This window comes from Dama dama, chromosome 6 (assembly GCF_033118175.1).
Source record: "Dama dama isolate Ldn47 chromosome 6, ASM3311817v1, whole genome shotgun sequence".
NCBI lineage: Eukaryota > Metazoa > Chordata > Mammalia > Artiodactyla > Cervidae > Dama > Dama dama.
The window spans coordinates 13,693,766-13,713,681 of NC_083686.1; the positions used below are offsets into that span (position 1 = coordinate 13,693,766).

At 49.2% G+C, this 19,916-nt stretch overlaps 1 protein-coding gene across 1 annotated transcript in view; it reads right to left on the minus strand.

Moving 5' to 3' along the window:
* Positions 1-284: 284 nt before the first annotated feature.
* Positions 285-19,916, minus strand: part of C6H4orf50 (chromosome 6 C4orf50 homolog) — a 60,170-nt gene continuing 40,538 nt past the window's right edge. Inside the window, exons 8-12 of the mRNA XM_061145552.1 lie at positions 17,228-17,284; positions 14,878-15,060; positions 6,321-6,369; positions 4,567-4,688; positions 285-530 (exon numbers count right to left, since the gene is read on the minus strand). Of these exons, the coding sequence (XP_061001535.1) occupies positions 285-530; positions 4,567-4,688; positions 6,321-6,369; positions 14,878-15,060; positions 17,228-17,284 (657 nt within the window). The remainder of the gene's footprint in view (positions 531-4,566; positions 4,689-6,320; positions 6,370-14,877; positions 15,061-17,227; positions 17,285-19,916) is intronic.

A 19,916-nucleotide genomic window follows, 5' to 3' on the forward strand; every position in this document is an offset into this window, starting at 1 on the left:
CAGTGGAGAGCCATTGGACCGGCCACTTGGTAGGTGTGGGAACAGTCGGTGTTCCCTTTGCTGCCTGGACGTTTACAAAGCTGTGCTCCTAAGAATCTGCAAGTCCAGTGCATCTCCCGAGCTCTGACAATCAACACAGCTCCATAAGCCACAGGCAAAGCCACTTGCCACAGAATGAGGGGTTTGATTGCTACCAATTTCTTAAAACGCTCTCTGAAAGTTCTGCTTCAGATTATTTATGGTGTGGAGGAAACGGCCCTGGAGAGCGCATGGTCCAGTTCTATTTATAACTCCAGTGGTGATTTATTGACCTGGGAAGTGCTGCTGATGCTTCGCTGAAGCTCTTGGTGCAAAGCCAGGATCCTCGCGGGGCTCAGGAGCTCGGGAGACGGCAGGAGGTCATCGGACTGGAGGCCAGGACAGGACGTTCCGCCTTTTTCTTGCAGACACTGCACAGCGAGCCCTGGTTCCATGGTGACGGAAGCCTGGCATATTTCAGGATCGGCTATCAGCCCCGAGGGCAGGGGAAGCTGGAGGCAAGAGCACAGTGAAATGGTCTCTACTTCTAATGTTCATAAAAGCCCCTCTGAGCCCACATTTTATCCAAGGAAGAGATGGCAATGGTAATGAACATTTATGGAGCACTTTCTGTGCCTGGAAGCTTCTATTACATTTCAGCCAGGCACACGCCTTCAGCACTGAATTATGGATGGCAGCGGAGATGGGGGTGGGGAAGGCTCAAACCCCGGGTTCATCTAAAGGCCTGGGAAGACCGTCACTGGTATCTCTGTAGAGTGATGTCCTCTGTAAATTTTGTGTGTGGTTCACAGTGACAAGAGATGGTGACCTTCTCATTAAAAGGAAGCCAGTGTCCACTGGATGCCAACCTCCTTCTTCCCCTGTTTTTGCTTTTTCCTCTAAGCTCAACCAGAAAATAATTGTGACATGTGACAAATTTAGTTACTGCCCTTCAAAAAATGACCCCATTTTGCTTCTAGGTCATTAATCCCCTGGTGTCATTTAGAGTTCATTTTCACTATGGGAAGCTCTTACCCAAAGCCGGCCCAGAGAAACGGCTGGCAATCTGTTTTTCTGCAGGGCAGAGAGCTCTGCTCAATGCCTGTTACAGCTGAACAGAACCAAGGCTGCGGGCGAAATACAATGCTGGGGATGAGGACAGGGTGTGAGCGTGACCTTCCAGAGAAATCACCCAACAGCCCCCGCCCCCTGCCTCCTTCTTTCTCCAAAGCCACTCAGCAAGGCCTCCTACGGGCTCGGTACTAAGTACAGTATTGAACAAAGGTATTTACATCAACCATTCTGTCATTTCGCAGTAAACTATCCTGTGGCCTTGAGATTATTCCAGTAAAGGAGATCTTATCCAGTGGCCTCCAACGGTATGGTGAGAACTCTGAGGAAGGCTGAGGAACACCTGAGAAACCTGGAACCATAAGAGTATAAGATGCGCTTGGCTTGGTCCATTCATTCAATTTATGCTCCAACTATTTCCTCAAAAGTTTGGTATCGGTTTCTGCCCAATATCGCTGACTGCAGACATTAGATGGTGTTTTCTCACACCGAACTCTAGACTGTAGCCTCAGCGAGGGCAGGAGGGACAACTTTCACCCCCCTCAATGAAGGCCCAGCACAATCTGGACGCATGGTGACCAGAGCTCCAGCTCTCGAGCCAGGCCGCCCGGGTGGGAACGCCAGCTCTCCAGCCGTGTGACCTGGCTAGTTACCCTCTCTGTGACAGACCTGTACTCATATGTGAAGCGGAACGAATGTGGAGATTTATTCTGTGGGTTTATAGTGAGTGCTGGATAAGCTGACGCACTGCACAGAGTATGCAGTCAAGAAATGAAGGCAGGACTTCCCTGGTGTTCCAGTGGTCAAGCATTCGCCTGCCAGTGCAGGGGACATGAGTTTGATCCCTGGTTCGGGAGGATTCCACATGCCATGGGGAAACTAAGCGTGTGAACCACAACTACTGAGGCCATGCTTTAGAGCTCTACGGGCCACAACTGCAAACACTGAAACCCTCAAGCTCTAGAGGCCATGCTCTGCAATGAGAAGCCGATGCACCGCAATCAGAGAGTAGCTCCCGCTCACCACAACTAGAGAAAACCTGAGTGCAGCCATGAAGACCCAGCACCGCCAAAAATAAAGGACCAACAAAGAAATAAATGTTAAAAAGAGAAATAGGGGCCGGGGTTCTTTCTCATGGTTGTTCTCATCAACATCATCGTTACAATCTCCTAGACTCCCCTCTCCTTCATGCTTCAGCCTCGTTTAATTTCTTGCCAGTCTCTCAGGGCTTTAGGATTGCTCACCCCTCTGTCTTTGCAGTTATCATTCCCTTTGCCTAAAATGTCAACCTGCTTGTGATAAGGGAGGTCTACGATCAAAAGTCAGGTGTAATTTTCCTAGAAAAAGATCAGAGCTGGAAAGACATTCTCATTATTAGATAATAAGCCTGTAAACAAGTAATTCAAAATGAAAGTCATCAGTAAAAAAAAAAAAAGACTTTAAGGTCAGTCAATAACAACAGCTGTCACTTACTGACCATCTCCTGTGTCAGGCAGTATAGTAATTGCATTATGTGCATGATTTCATTGAATTGTCCCAGAGACCCTGAGAGGTAAATATTGGCTCCATTTGTTAGATTAAAAAAATTAATATAAGCATGAAGGCAGGAGAGAAGCCACAGGAATAAAAGCAATAACCATAGGTTGAAATAAAATGCTAAGGATAAGATCAGTTTTCTCCTAAGTAATGGTTGCTATTTTTTTTCTTGAGCATCTCTTATATTCCAGACATATATTCAATTCTGCTTATCTGATTTTATCCTCATATCAACAGTAGGCGTCATTATCCCCATTTTACAGACAGTAAGTAATCTGCCCAATGTCACGCTGAATTACAGCTGAGATTTGAACCCAGGCCATCAGACCGCGAATCTCCTAAGTGAAGCGGGCTTTCTCTGGGAAGGCAGGGTGCTGCTTGGCTCTCACTGCATGCTGCTGAGTCGTGTCAGTCACATCCAGCTCTCTGGGACCCCAAGGACTGCAGCCCACCAGGCTCCTCTGTCCGTGGTAATCTCCAGGCCAGAATACTGCAGTGGGTTGCCATACCCTCCTCCAGGGATCTTCTCCACCCAGGGATCAACCCTGGGTCTCTTAACATATCCTGCATTGGCAGACGGGTTCTTTACTACTAGCACCACCTGGGAAGCCCTGACTCTCACTGGTTTGGACATTCTGGACCAAACCTTGAGTACATGCAACTAGGAAAGCTGGACAAAATTTAACAAAAGATCTACCTGAAAGCATCTGAGAGGCCCAAAGACTGTGAGGATTCATGGGACTAAAATTCAAGACAGGAGAGAAACCAAGTGTAGCTGGCCCACATTTGCAGGCTGTATTTCCCCTCCAAGTGAACGGGGAGCCTGTGTGTGAAGGTGGCAGCTAAGAAGTATTAATAGAAAGCTAAGCAGAGCTTTTGACAGCCTCATGGGGTGGGCAGGGGCTAGGGGAAGGACACTGATAAACATTACAGGCTTTTGCTTAGAATCCTGAAAGGCTGGGCCCTATGAATAAGAGTGACCAAGAAACAAACAAATCTTGTAAGTATGAAACTCACCTCTGAATCAGTTCTGGTGTGAAGAATGGTAAAAACCCTGTCTGGATGAAGATACTATCAAACAGAATCTAAAAATATGCCTTCACATTTTTTCATGCATGATGTCTAGCACTCAAAGAAAAATAAGCTGACACAGAACCCACAAAAATAACCAGATACAGAACACACAAAAATAACCAGACACAGAACACAAAAATAACACAGAACAAAAGAGAAAATTAAAAAACAGAGAATAAAAAGAGACTATAAGGGAAACCTGGTAGCTCATATGGTAAAGAATCCGCCTGCAATGCAGGAGGCCTCAGTTCGATTCCTGGGTCGGGAAGATCCCCTGGAGGAGGGCATGGCAGCCCACTCCAGTATTCTTGCCTGGCGAATCCCATGGACAGAGGAGTCTGGAGGGCTATGGTCCATGGGGTTGCAAAGAGTCGGACACGACTGAGCGACTAAGCACACACATAAGGGAAACCCGGGTGGGGGTAGGGGGTGTTTTGTGGTCACTCTCTAGTTCTTGATCTGGTGATGGCTTTACGAGCATAAATCGTTTCACAGCAATTCATCAAGCTGTACGCTTCTGAGTTGTACCCTCTTCTGTATGTGCGTTATGTCTTCAACAAAACTGTTTATTTAAGAAATTAAGTGACTGGGACTTCCCTGGTGGTCCAGTGGTTAAGAATCTGCCTTCCAATGCAGGGGACATGGGTTCGATCCCTGGTTGGGAAATTACACGTTCACGTGATGCTGGGCAACTAAGATGATGTGCCACAAACAGTGAGCCTGCGCTCTCTGGAGTCTGCTTACCACAACTACAGAGAAGACTGCGTGCTGCAATGAAAGATCCTGCATGCTGCAACTAACACCAGAAGGAACTGTTAAATAAATCAATATTTTTTTAAAAAAATTAAGTGACTGATGTCTTCTCACCTTCAAAGAATCCGGTTGAGCTGTCCATGCTGGCCACTCAGTCTCAGGAATAGGCCAGGACTCTGAATGCAAAGGTCTCTGCAGGACACTGTCCATTTGGGGATTCAGGAGGCATTTCTGAACTAGAAGAGGATATGCCCAGTCAAACCTCAATCCAGAAATCTACTCTAAAAATCAGCAAGTCTCTGAGCCTTTTCATTCTCTTTCATTCTTAGATCCTTCACCCCATGACAAAGCCCCTCTTTTGAAGAGTGCCTTTGAACTCTATGAGTACCACACCCACACCCCTCTGAAGGTACTGCCGTGGTCTTCAGATATCCTAGAAAACTGCCTGCCTTCTTCACCGTCCACTACCCGGCTTCAAGCTCCTTCAGCACAAGGACCACCACCTCTGCAAGCCAGCTCATCTTTGTAAGCCCTACAACACTGATAGGGGTCTGGCACGTGGCAGCCTTTTAGAAATGCTGAGTGAATAAGTAACTTCATCAATCTGGTACACTTCTTCAAGGATGAGGAAGCTGAGCCCAGATAAAGGAGGAAACTTGCACAAACTAGTGGCAGAAGCAGGACCAGCTAGAATTGATGTGCCTCCAACTGTGAAAACAGATGCCAACCCAGACTGCAGGGATGGAAACTAAAGGTACAGAAGGGGGGGGGGGGGGTGGTCCATCCTGAGCAGCTGAAAACTGAAGCCAGGTCTCTCTTCCTATTGTTGGCACTATGCAACATACCAGGCACTGACACATCTGAAAAATATCACTTTATCCTCCATTTAAAGATAAGGGTCCTGGGTCAGAGAGGTTAATTAACTCACCCAAGATCACACAACTGGGTAAGAACAGAATCTAGTAATAAGACTCTCTAAGCAAGCAGTTATCAAGAGCAGTTCATTTATCCATACTTTCTTCATTTTTATATTGAGCATCTTAAAACAAAATAACCCTAAATACACCCCTAGGAAGCCCCCTCCCCCAGGGCTGACAGTCCATTGCACTGGTAAAACAAGGCTCAGGGAAATTCTTTTCTTTTTAATAATAAGAATAATAGAACAACAAAATCCCACCCATGTTACCATCTAAGTAACTATTGTTGGTATTTTAGTTTATCTTCTAGCCAATCATTCACAGATATTCATGTACAGTTATATCAATGGTGTACATGTTCACTCAGTCGTGTCTGACTCTTTCTGACCCCATTGACTGTAGCTGATCAGGCTCCTCTGTCCATGGAATTTCCCAGGCAAGAATACTGGAGTGGGTTAACAGTCCCTTCTCCAGGGGATCTTCCTGACCCAGGAATCGAACCCGGGTCTCCTGCATTGCAGGTGGACTCTTTCACCACTGAGCCACCAGGGAAGCCCCTCATACTTAATAAATAAGAGTTAATCAACAATACTGGAGTTTTCCTGAATAGTTTTTCACTGTCATAAATAACCTGCATGTATATGCCTGTCCACTGAGCTTTTCCACACATAGAATTATTTACTCAGGATAAATTTCCAGGAGTGAAACTATAGGGCTGCAGAATTTGGCCATTTTGGTATGGCAGTATTTTTCTAACATGTTCTCCTTAAGAGTGAAACAAAAAGGCAGAGCCAAGTAGGAAAGAGAGTGCAAGACAGCAGGGTCTGGTTTCCTTCAGTCGTCTGCACTTGACTGTGGGCGTTTCCCCACCCTGGCCCACCTGTCAGATTGTTTTGCTGGCCTGGACTGGTCTGAGTATGCAGACTCTTCCTAACTGAAAATCACACTGACCTCTGACAACTGCCGTCATCTCAGATTCGACGTCCAGGTGGTGGCTTGTCTGGAAGAAAAGACATCCCAGCAGTTACTCTGCATGACATGGGAGGAAAAGCCTTCCACAAGTGTCTACAACTGGGAAGAGCTGCCCCTGGCCCCTGCAGAAAGTGCATCCTCTGGCCGATCACTCTTCCCCGTGTGTGCACACATGCAGGCAGGGCTGCCTCCCTCTTTCGCCCACGACCCTCGGGAGTCCCGGATTTGCTCCCAAAGATACAGGTGTAAGGAAAAGCTTCCATTTCCTTTATTCAAATCGAACCTCCAAGTGGAGACTGATGAATAGGTTTTAAAAGCTGTTACAAACATAGACAATGTGTCAAAAAGCAAATATATCACTTTGTTGACACAGGTCTGTATAGTCAAAGGTCTATGGTCTTTTCAGATGTGAGAGTTGGACCAGAAAGAAGGCTGAGGGCCAAAGAATTGATGCTTTTGAACTGTGGTGTTGGAGACGACTCTTGAGAGCCCCCTGAACTGCAAGGAAATCAAACCAGTCCATCCTAAAGGAAATCAACCCTGAATACTCATTGGAAGGACTGATGCTGAAGCTTAAGCTGCAATACCTTGACCATTTGATGAGAAGAGCTGACTCACTGAAAAAGACCCTAATGCTGTGAAAGATGGAAGGCAGAAGGAGAAGAGGGCAACAGAGAATGACTTGATTGGATGGCATCCCCGTTGCAATGGACACGAACTTGGGCAAAGTCCAGGAGATGATGAAGGACAGGGAGGCCTGGCGTGCTGCAGTCCATGAGGTCACGAAAAATTGGACATGATTTGGCAATGGAACAACAACAAAAAAGGTGTGTGGGGGGGGGGGGGAGGGAAGGAGGGCAGCCACACAACAGAGTCTCCAGGAGAAATACTCTCTCTGCATGAAGGTCCTTCCGACCCCTTGTGAGAGCCGATCACTGAGCTGCTCCTGCGACCCCTGACTCAGCACCCAGGAACCCAGGTCAGGCTGGACCCAAGTCCCTGCACCACTCCATGGACCAACTGTCCTTCTCTTCCCCACAAGTGCACAGGCCCTGGAAGAGCTGAAATGACAATAGGAACTCAGCTGGTCGGCCTGGCGGCTCCCAGTGGATTCAACAAAAGCAACAGCTGGATCTTTAAGGCAGGTTAGAGTTGATTCTAGACCAGCAGCCCAGATCTTGCTTCCTCTTGGGTTTTCCAGTGGGGAAGGGGCCCCGAGTGCAGTGTAGCTGTGATAGTGCCCTTATCCCATCTCCACTGTGTCCTCCGAGTGTTTGCACCAGCCACCTTCCTGCCTGGGGGGTCCTGCTCGCTCATTCTCTGATGAGCTTCTATGCATACATCAACACCTAATCCAAATATCCCCACCTCTATGAAATCTTCCCTGAATCCACTTGGCTGAGTTCAGCCACCTGCCTATCACATAGCCCCTCTACGCTGCACTGGGACACCTGGGCTCTTTGACTATCCCTCTAAATGGATTGACTAATCCACAGACAAAAATACAAGGGCATGGATGATGGCTCTACCATGTTCTGATACTAATCCAGTCACACCACCACTTATTGGGAGCCCTCTGTACCAGGTACAGTACATTCTCTCACTGCATTTCCTGCCCTCAGAACACTCCACTTACATCTCCTAAAACTCTGTGTCTTCGAGGACCATGACCCTTCACAGCCCAGTGCTTTTGTACATGCCATTCTCCCAGCCTAGAGGGCCTTCACACCATCTATCTAAATCCTTAAAAGTCAAGTTTTGTGTGCTTCCTCCTGCAGGAATCATATTCCCAAATCAGTCTCCTTCTCTCTGCTCACTGCTATGCTTCAACTGAATGCATTTGCTCGCACCTGGGTTTGGAGTTAGTTTTATTAGACACAGACGTCTCCAGGTTGCCTTGACCTTTGTATCCACAGAGTAGCCTCATAGGCACTAAACTACTTCCAGAGGCACTGCATTCAGTACTTGATCAGAGATCTACAGATCTTTTCCTGCTTCTCGTTTATCCCATCAGCCTGGAGAGGCGTGGAGCCAGGCAACCTCGGGTTGAACCTAGCTCTGCCACTTATTGGTTCCATGGTCCTGGCCAAGTCAGTTGAATTCTCTGAGTCTTGCCCTCTCCATCTGCAGAGTGGAGCCACGAATATGCTCCTTGCAGGGTTTTGTCAGAGCCAAACAAGAGTAAACATCTACTAAATGCTCCACGCAGAGTAATAGATGAATAAAGCCTCACCCTACACACTCTACTCCCCTGCCTCTCTCCCCAGGTAAATTTTTTGGGGGGATATTCTCCATAAAAGGCAGCAGATGAAGAGAAACTAATTGCCTCGATCCTTGGAGGCCCAGGCTTGGGGTCATTGATTTAATGAATTAAGGGAGTTTAGGGCTCTCAGTCTCACTGTTTCTTTCAAGATGAGATTCCATTTCCAAAGGCTCATATATAGATCTTGTTGACCAGTGCCCAGAGGAGAGCAAGATGTTTCCAGGATGTGGAGAATGGAGGAAAAAGCAGGGCAAGAGGAAGTGGAATTAGCAGCTTCCTCGTCTGGTTACATGTGTCTTTTTAAGGCTGGGGTCTCAATGACCCTCTGGTGTTAGTACACCAAGCCCCTGATCTCCCCCAGTGGAGTGATTTCTGCTTGAAGGGACCCTATATCCTCTGTGAATATCTTTATGTGATGGCAACGTGATGGGCATTTGAGGGGGGTCTCACAGAGCCCTACAAGAGGTCAGCAACCCCCACCCTGTGCTATCGAAGCCTAAAAGAGCAGGGGACTTCAGGAGGTGAAGGGTGAGCACTGGGTCACAGGGTGGCTACTCTTCAGGGTCTGGGTGTCTTTATCTGCCAAAGGAAACTCCATGCCCATGGAGAGGGCAGGGAACCTCACGTCCCAGGAACAGCAGGGAGCCAGGCAGGGCTGAGACATCCAGTGCGCTGATGGATCTTCTGTTTGCTGAGCTGACTGCCCCCTCAATGGAGCCTGCAGGAGGCTGGGCATGGGCCGGAGGGCACCCTTCCTCCACCTCTCCTTGGCACCCAGGCATCTGCCTCCAAAAGCGGATGACACCCGAGTGCAAACAACAAAAATGGTGTCTCATTCTTGGCTTGAGAATGTCAACAGCCTAGGTCCTGGTGAAATCCAGAAAAAAAGAGATGTCCTGGGGCTGGGGGTCAGGGAGGAAGTTAAGGTGGCCCCGAGAAGGTGCCCAGAGCCTGGCCCAGTCAAGTCAGTTTGGGGATAGGGTAGGACTGAGAACCCCCATGTCCATTTGGGAGTCCAGGAATGGAAGGAACCTGCCCTCCTCCTGCTGCCATCTCAGCTGAAGCCAGGGAGGTGCCAAGATCCCGTGTTCCCAGCTGAAAGACAGCGGGGGACCCATCCAAGCTGGCCTCATGGTATTCCCCGCTTCAGGAACAATGCTCAAGAGAACCTACAGAGCTGGAGGAAGGACACTAGGTCGGATGCAGGGCTGGCCTGTGGATAGTGGCAGCCATGGACAATAACACAGGTCAGGAAGATGGCAACTCTAGGGGCCCACAGCCCCCATCCCACCCACGCACTGTCCTATGCACTGAATGTCTGTGTCCCCCAAAAAACTCACATGCTGAAATCCTAACCCCCATGTGAGGGTATTTGGGGATGGGTGATCCGACCAGAGGTGATCAGATCATGAGGACAGGGTCCTCTGGCTGGAACCAGTGTCCTTGATAGAAGAGGTGCAAGAGAGCCTGCTTCTCTGTCCACCACGCAAGGACACAGTGAGAAGGTGGCCGTCTGCACCCCAGGAAGAGAGCCCCCACCAGAACCCCACCACGTGGCTGATCCCCAGCTTCTAGTCTCCCGGACTGTGAGAAATAAGATGCTTGCTGTTTAAGCTGCCAGTCTGTGGTATTTTTGTTAAGTGAGCCCATCAGACTAAGGCACTTTAGATGTAGCCGTGAGAAAGGGGCCCAGGGCCTGAGCCCACTGAGGCTCAGTTTCTATCACCCACTCAACCAGGGCAAGAAAAGGAAGTTGATGGGAGGCGGTCACTGACCCTGAGCCACTGCTGTGGCAGAGGGGGGAGCACCCTCTTCCTGAAAGGGTGGAGCTCAGATGGACCCCAGCTCTGAACCCCAGCCTGCCACCCCCGGATGTGACCTTGGCCAGCTCTGACGCTGGGGCTCAGTCTCCTCCTTCACGAGGCAGGATGTTGGGAGGATGAAGTGAGTGAACCACAGAAAGTGCCGGCTCAGGGCAGGCTCTGTGAGTCTCCCATCATCACCGCCTCCTGGGAATAAATGAACAGCAGTCTGTCCATATGGGACATCCCCCTCATAGCCCACACCCCGCTCTCCCTCAGGAGTCTGTGGTTAATGAGAGCCCCCTCCCAAGCACAGGGCTCCCAGGACCCGCCCTCTCGGCTCTGGCACGTGCCCCCCTCCTCAAGTCCGTTAAGTGTCCCTCCAGCCAGTCGGCAGCCCTCCTGGGCTCTGAGCCCAAACCCAATGTCCCCACCGGGAATTCCATCTGTGTTCTCTGAAACGAAAATCAGCACCAGTAAAACCCACTTCCTGCCCAGCTGCCAGCGGGAGGAGCTGCCACCACCACCACGAAGGGTCTCCGTGCCCCCAGGGCTCTGCTCGGCTGCCTGGGCCTTGGATGTTTATGGCCCGAGCCATCTGGCTGCCATGTGTATCGCCTGCCCGGGACTCTGCAGCCCAGTCCAGCCCACAGGCCTGCTGCGATCATCTTCCCGAAGCACAGCAATTACTGCTCCACCTCTTTGGCAGCTCCCCATTCATTGAAGAATCAGGTGCAAACACCCCTGTGGCCAGTCAGGTGCCCGTGACCTCCTGTCCAGCCTCTCAGAACTTGTCCACTCAGGAGACCCCTCACTCCAGCCAGCCTGGAGCCCTTTTTGCTTCTTAAATACATCACATTTATTTTTCACTGCCTTATATTAATACAGGGCTTCCCTGGCGGTTTGGATGGTAGAGAATCTGCTGGCAATGCAGAAGACCCAAGTTCGAACCCTGGGTCAGGAAGATCCCATGGAGAAAGGAATGGCTACCCACTCTAGTATCTTGCCTGGGAAATACCATGTATAGAGGGGCCCGGTGGGCTACAGTCCCTGGGGTCACATACTAATATCTGCACACTGAGGACTGACCTTCCAGGGACAACAGGGATGGATCACTGAGGGCCTGGTCTGTACGTGCCAGACCCCTGCTGCTGCCCAAATGCCCCACAGGCGCGCACTGCACCCAACACACCGCCTCTCCGCCCTGCAGCGGCCCTGCACAGAAACCCACAGCCAGGTTCAAATCCCAGCTCTGCTTATGCAAACGACTGAGCACACAGAAGGCTGAGCTAGACAGCTGCTTGTAGACATGTGCCCTTAGGCATGACTTGTAACCTCCACGAGCCTCGGTTTTCCCACTTGGAGAGGCGGGGGGCGGGCGATAATAACAGCACCTCCCACACAGGAGGACCCCTTAAGTCAGTTACATAAAGCCCCCCTGGTGACACATGTCACTGTTCCCGCCTAAGGCCACAGAGTAAGACAGAGGCAGAGCTAAAACCTGAACCCAGCGCTCCTGGGTGCCAGAGCCCACCCCCTTGACGACTGCTCACACGACGACCAGGTTCCTACCTGCGGGACAGCCCTGTACCGGGTGTTTCATGAGTCATCTCCAACCGTCTTCATGTTCCTTCTACCAAGCAGGATGTAACAGTCCCATTTTACAGATGAGCAAAGCAAGGCTCAGAGCAATTAAGGCACACACATAGTCTCCATCTTTTCCTTTTTGACACTCACTGTAATTTACAATTATTTCTCTCCTTGTCTATGTGCACATTTTGGCCTGTCTGATTCATCATTTCTCCCCAGCCCCCGGCACCATGCTTGGCTCATGACAATAGGTGCTCAATAAATATCTATGAAATGAAATGGCAGGGCCAGGCTTTTGTGGTTTGTGGAGGGGACAGTAAGATATTCCTCAGATCAAGAAAGTGGGGGTGTTCTTGGTGAGCTGCAGCCATGAAATTAAAAGACGCTTGCTCCTTGGAAGAAAAGCCATGACCAACCAGGACAGCATATTAAAAAGCAGAGACATTACTTTGCCAACAAAGGTCTGTCTAGTCAAAGCTGTGGTTTTTTCAGTAGTCATGTATTGATGTGAGAGTTGGACTATAAAGAAAGCTGAGCAACGAAGAATTGATGCTTTTGAACTGTGGTGTTGGAGAAGACTCTTGAGAGTCTCTTAGACTGCAAGGAGATCCAACCAGTCCATCCTAAAGGAAATCAGTCCTGAGTATTCATTGGAAAGACTAATGTTGAAGCTGAAACTCCAATACTTTGGCCACCTGATGTGAAGAACCGATTCATTGGAAAAGACCCTGATGCTAGGAAAGATTGAAGGTGGGAGGAGAAGGGGATGACAGAGGATGAGATGGTTGGATGCTATCACCGACTCAATGGGCATGAGTTTGAGTAAACTCCAGGAGTTAGTAATGGACAGGGAGGCCTGGTGTGCTGCAGTCCATGGGGTTGCAAAGAGTCGGACACGACTGAGCGACTGAACTGAACTGAACTTGGTGAGCTGAATTGTAAAATAATGCAAAATGGGTCAGGGCATATTCAAAGTCGCCTGAAAAGGAGGGAGTGTAAGCTTATGATTGGCCATGGCCTTTCAGAATATCCACAGGGGAGACAATCTGGCCTACGGAGGCCTGTCTGGGCCCAGAAGCACATCCTTCCAGGAAATGAACCTGTCAGGCTGATGACACCACTAACCCTCTCTGTTTTCATCCCAGGTTCCCAAATGACCTTATGACTACAAATGTTGATTGACTTACAAATGAACCAATGAACCATGAACTGGATTTTCCAGATAACTCCACTATAGGGAGAGAACAAGCTGATTATTTTTTCATCCATCCAATATTTCAGCCTGTGCATAGCTTGATCTCGCATGAGAAATGATTGCTAGTGTTCGGGTTTATACCTCAGACTCTGTGAATTTGGTCAATGTAAGTCAGCCTGTCCAATCCCAGTGGACAAATTGGGTCTAGTTTCAGAGCCTGCCAGACAGAACAGCCCCTGGGTGGGTGGGAGGGTTCACTGCAATGAGGCCTTCTCAGCCCACAGCCAGCCTCCTTCCCAGGTGACCCTTGGCACATCCAACATCCTGCCTTAACTGAGACATGGGGACTGTGCCAGGCCCCTCAACAAGATGCCGACCTCTCTCTCCACCCCTATTCTGCCTCAGCTTGAAAGCCTCAGGCAGAGGGATGAGCACTGGCCTGGGAGTCAGGGGCTCTAGGTTCAAATTCTGACTCTGAACCAAGTTGCTGTGGCCCAGAGCAGGCCCCTTGGCATCCTGGTGTTCACATGGGCTCTGTGGAATCTGGATTAGAGGACACCTGAAACCCAAAAAGCTGTAGGAGAAGGAACGGACAGAGGTTTGTCCTGCAGAGGCTGGGCTGGGAAGGCCAAGCGGGGAGATGCAGATGTGGGGCTACGCTACCAAAAGCAGGCCCCTCTGACTGCAGAGCCCCGGGGGGGATGGTGGAGAACAGGGCCAGCTATATCCATAGCAGCAGCTGCATTTCCACCTCGCACAAGCAGGAACTGAGCTAGTTTGGTGGGGGTGCTGCTGGCTGGTCCCCAGGAATGGGGTTGTGTGCCTGAGGAGTGTGTGTATGTGTGTGCTTGCGTGTGAGTGTATGTGTCCATGGGCAGACTCAGCTGAGCACCCACGGGCACCCAGGTACTGCTGCTCAGAGCCAAGCAGAAACCTGGGAACATCTTTGCCAGACCTGGGTCAGAACTGGCCTCCATCACCATCTCCCTGGGAGCTCTGTGACCTTGAGTGAGTCTCCCAACCTCTCCGAGCTCTCAGTCTCCTCTCCCATGGACCATTAAAAGAGGAGATTCTCATTCATTTAGTTCATGACTTCATTCAACAACTATTCCCTGAGCAGCTTTTCTGTGCCTGGCACTAGAGAGACAGAAATGGTTAGGGAGCGGCTCTGGCCCCAACAGAGAGGCTGACAAAACTCCTCTAACAGTAGGGGGAAACTCCTCTAACTTGCTGCATCAGTCATGCCCACGTGCCATGTAGGATCCAGGGCGAGGTCCTGAGCAAGACCACACCTGAACTAGGCCCTGAAGGACAGACAGGAGGCTGCAGGGCGGAAAGGAATCCTACCAGAGGAAGTGGCAAGTGCTAAGGTCCTGGGGCACCCATGAAACAACTGTCTGATGAGACAGAATTTGTATGACACTGAATTAAAGTCACGGTTTCTGTGTCTGTCTCCCGCACCATGTCACGAACGCTTTCTAACGTTAAGGATGACTGGATCACTTCCCTATGCCAGCCCTGAGCACAGGTGCTGGCACGGAGGAGCCGTGTTCCAGGCAAGGTCAGCGGACAGAAGGAGGGAGGTCCGGGCAGGTGGATGACAGGGCAGGTCAGGAGGTGGACAGGCGGGTGGATGAGCCCACAGTCCCTACAGGAAGAGGGGCAGGGCTGTCTGCGGGACCCTACCTCTGGGACCCTCGGAGCCAGGAAGGTGGCCGCGCACTCGGCCAGCGCCACGTCGTTCACCATGTTGTCCGCCATCCTGGAGAGCAGGTGGTTCTCCGCCCCGTGTCTGCGCAGCTCCTGAAGCAGGTGTGTGATCAGGTGGTTCCTCTCCCGGCACTTGTGGACCAGGGAAGCCAGCTTGGCCTGGGGGAGTGGGAGTGAAGACACAGCGGATGGGTCCATGGACGCCGGGCTCCTGTGGGGGCGGGGCGGCCGAGCGGGAGGGGCGGGGCCCTGGCTCCAGGATTTGCTTCCCTCAGCCCCGCCTTGGGACCCCGGGTGGCTCAGCTGGTAAAAAGTATGCCTGCAATGGGGAAGACCCAGGTTCAATCCCTGGGTTGGGAAGATCCCCTGGAGAAGGGAATGGCAACCTACTCCAGTATTCCTGCTGGGAGAATCCCATGGACGGAGGAGCCTGCTGGGCTCCTCCACGGGGTTGCAAAGAGTAGGACACGATTGCACAGCTCACACACACACACACACACACACACACACACACAGCCCTGTCTTAGCTCAGCCTCCTCCCTGCCATCCCTCCCTTCACCTAGAAGCCAGAGACAGCTTTGAAAACAAGGGGCCACACTGCTGCCCACCCCCTTCTGGATGCCTTCTGGACGGGTCTTCAGCCCCTCCACCAACCAGCTATGAGACCTAGCTCCTCTCTACTCCTTGACTTGCTCATCTGTACAATGGGTATTGTCACCACACCAAGACAGAAGGAGACAATGCAGACAAAGCATGCACATCAGCCGGCCCAGGCAGGTGCTCACACATGAAAGGTCAGACCGTGCCTCTCCAGCCCCATCACAACGATGACCCTCTTTCTCATGCCTCATGTTCCAGACAGACTGATCCACTGCCCACCCCCAACACCCCAGAACTTCCTCACTACTCCTCTGTGGCTCCTGCATGTCCTCAGCCCAGGAAAACCTTGTGCAGATCTGTTCAGAGGCCAGCCTAGGCAGTGCCTTCCCAGATAGGCCTCAGGCTCAGGACTTGGGTCCCTCTGTGCCCAGGCTCCTGGCTTCCTGCTGTCCCAGGAGTAAATCTTTACATTTGTGGTTCTGTCTCCTCCACAGCCTGGGGGCTCCTAAGGGCAAGGCTGACACTCTCCTGGATTCCCCGTACTGTCCTCGTTCCACGGCTGGGCACAGGAGAGATCTGTTATGTGGGTGATGTGAGTGTGTGACCCTCTGGCCACGAAATGACCTCCCACATCTGTGCATGTTTGGATGAGCTGCTCCATCGGAGGACGTGATGACCCCTTCCTGCCAGAACTCCCTTCCAAGCCCAGCCCAGAGAGGGTCAGGGATCTTTGCACATCAGTTTCTAGGCAGTGATGCCCCAGTGCCCAGTACTGCCAGTACATAGCAAATGATGAAAATAACAGAGGAGCAAGACCTCCCATTTTCAAAAGCATTACAGTTTGCGCTCTACTTGTCCATCAATGCCATATTCATTGAGGGTCAGAAGAAGCTGTGAGAGCAGGCCAGAGGGAATCACTATTATTTCAGAGGGGGTGGGATTTGGCAAAGTCAGTAGGGTGCTGGGGCTCAACTATGACCTTCTAATTCCCAGTCTAGGGCCCCTCACGGGCCACCTTGCCCAGAGAGTGGGAAAAATGGACAGTCAATCCAGGCACTTGGCACTGCCCAAGTCCAAATGCCAAGTGTGAGCTCACATGTGTCATCTCACCCAAACTATATCTTTGACGAGCATATTAAACCCTATGAACTAGTAATGCCTTATCTGGGAATCTGTCCTCAAGAAATGTCTAGATGCACAGAGAAAACTTTTCTAAGAAAAAAAAAGTGCACCATGGTGCACACATGGTCTCTGTGTAATAATGCAAAAGAGACAGGGAGGGGACGAGAGAGGCAAAGAGATTGGACAGAGGGATTTGAACACCCGCAGGGTCTGGAGGCTTTATGAACTGCAGTCTCCTGCTTTAGATCTGGCAAGAACAGCAGCTTCAAAGGCTGGTGAAGACCCACGTGGGAAAGGCAGGGCACAGACATACCTCTACACAGGTAGAGGAGGGTCTCAGACACATGTGAAATACACTAAAAGAAAATACATGAAGACGCTAGATTCAGAAGGGAACCTCGGGGGCTGTGTTTCCAGAGTTTCTATACAACAGACATGGACTAGTTCCTAATGGGAAAAATACCGGGTTGGCCAAAAAGTTCACTTGGATTGTTCCATACTATCTTACAGGAAAATCCAAACAAACTTCTTGGCCAATCCAGTACTAAGCTCCCTTTTTTTCTTTTGAAAGAGGTATTTCATGCTGATCTCACACACGTATTACCTTCAAAGGCGTCACAGCCAAATTCGCTTCATGGTGCTTTTTCTGAAGTTCGTCAGGCTGAAAGAGAACCAAGATTTTTGATAACGCTGAGTGGCGGGTTCCACAGCTTGCTGCGTGTACAGGCAAGCCGCGCTCAGAGAGCTTGGCTCTCATCTCTTTTCCCACAGGAGTTGGTGGTGAGAACACAGGCCTTTCCCATCAGCTGCTCGACCAGATCAGAGGAGGAAGGATGCTCTGAGCACCGGAGAATGAGCTCTGCCAGACCGCAGGTGCCGAAGCCATTCTATTGCCTTTTCCTTCAGGAAGCAGGGCTTCCCAGGCAGCTCAGTGGTAAAGAAACAGCCTGCCAAGGCAGAAGACGCAGGAGACACGGGTTCTTTCACTAGGTCAGGAAGATCCCCCGGGGAAGGAAATGGCAACCCACTCCATTATTCTTGCCTGGAAAATCCCACAGACAGAGGAGCCTGGCATGCTATAGTTCATGGGGCTGAAGAGTCTGACATGACTGAGCATGCAAACATGCAACGAGAAAGAATGATTTCCCCATTCCCCATGCAGAGGTTGCCAGAGTGTTTTGGTGCAGTGTTAAACCTATAGGTTTCCTAGACAGATGCCCTGAGTCCTAACCTCAGCCTAGCCACTCATTAGACCTGTGACTCTGAGAAAGTCATCTTTCTGTGCCTCAGTTTTCTCATCTGTAAAATAGGTGTAATGTTGCTGCTGTTGTTAGTCACTAAGATGTGTCCCACTCTTTGCGACCCCATGGACTGTAGCTTGCTAGGCTTCTCTTGTCCATGGGATTTCCCAGGCAAGAGTACTGGAGTGGGTTGCCATTTTCTTCCTCAGGGCATCTTCCTGACCGAGGGATCAAGCCAGTGTCTCCTATATGACAGGTGGATTCTCTACTACTGTGCCACCTGGGAAGCCCAGGGGTAATATTACCGTCCACCTAATGGGGAAGATTGGATGAGGACTCTGAACCGATTCCTGTAAAGTGCTTAGAGCAAGGCCTGGCATCTGGCCAACATTCAATGAATATAAACCATTGTTATTCTCCGCAGCAGGCCCATGTATGAAGCCGCCTGGGACCTTCCAGCCTAGCCCAGTGCCCAGGTGAACACCACTGAGCGATCCTCACTGATGCTCTGCAGACTAGAATTGTGCAGCCAGGTCCTGCCTGAAATTCCTGACCCACAAAATCATAAGCTACAATAAGATGGGTGTTCTGGGAATTCTTCTCACTCACTCTCTGGTTTTCTCTGTAATCACTACAAGAAAGCTAGATAGATAAAAGTCCTTCTTCCTCTCCCCCAAGCTCTCCTGACCTCTAATACTATTTTCAACCCTGCATACCCATAATCAGAAACCATATGTGTGTGTACACACAGATGAAACTATACTATACAAAATGCTTTACATCTTGTTCTTACAGCTTGCTTGCTGTTGTCATTTAATATAAAATTATGGGTGTTGATTCCACCTTAATACATACAAGCCAATCATATCCTTTAAAAATCTTGCATATTATTTAATCATGAGATTGGAACAAAATTTATTTAACAAATTCTTTGTTTATGAAAATTTTTATTGTTTCTATTTCTTTGCTTTAAAAATAAGATTTTAATGAACATTTCCATATATCTATTTTGGCACAATTCTCTGAATATATTTGAAGATTAAAATGCCAGCTCCAAGCAGACTGTCTTCTATTCAAAATGCACACCATAATATTTGCAGGCTTGGATGACACCTTCTCTCTACTTCAGTGTAAGAAATAGCATGAATATATTGCTGTGCGCTATATACATTCCCTTCTCTACCCATGGAGAAGGGAATGGCAACCCATTCCAGTATTCTTGCCTGAAGAATTTCATGGACAGAGCAGCCTAGTGGGCTACAGTCCATGGGGTCACAAAGTGTCAGACACAACTGAGCGACTAACGTGTATACTGGGTCATTTGCAATTAAAAAACAAATGAGAAGTGAAAAGACAACAGAATGGGAGAAAATGCACATCCTTTAGCTAATAAGGGACTTGTATCTATAATATATACAAACTCACACAACTCAACAACAAAAAAAAACTATCCAATTACAAGATTTCTCCAAAGAAGACACATGAATTGCACATAAATACATGAAAAGATGCTCAACATTATTAGCCATTAAGGAAATGCAAGTCAAAACCACAATGACATAGCACTTCACACCCACTAGGATGATTAGCAACAAAAAGACAGACGGTAGCAAATGTCGGTGAGAATGTGGAGAAGTTGGGACCTTCATCCATCACTAGTGGGAATATAAAATGAAGCTATCAGAGACAGATCTGACAGTAACTGTGATTAGAATGTTTAATAATTATATTACAAGACTTTCATCAGAGAACTGGAAGCTATCCAAAACTAACCAAATGGAAATTCTAAGACTCCAAAATACTATACCTGAAATGAAGAACTAAAATAATGAGTTTAAGAGCAAATTTGATCACCTAAAGAGTATTATATAACTGAAAGATGGATTAGAAAGAAATATCCAATCTGAAGCAGAGAAAGACAAAAAGAATGAAAGTAATTAAAAAAAAAAGACAAACACATATTGGATTTTTTTTTTTAAAGTTCTAACATGTGTATAACTGGAGCTATATTTTTCACACATCAGTATCAGACAGGACAAAAATTCCATCTTA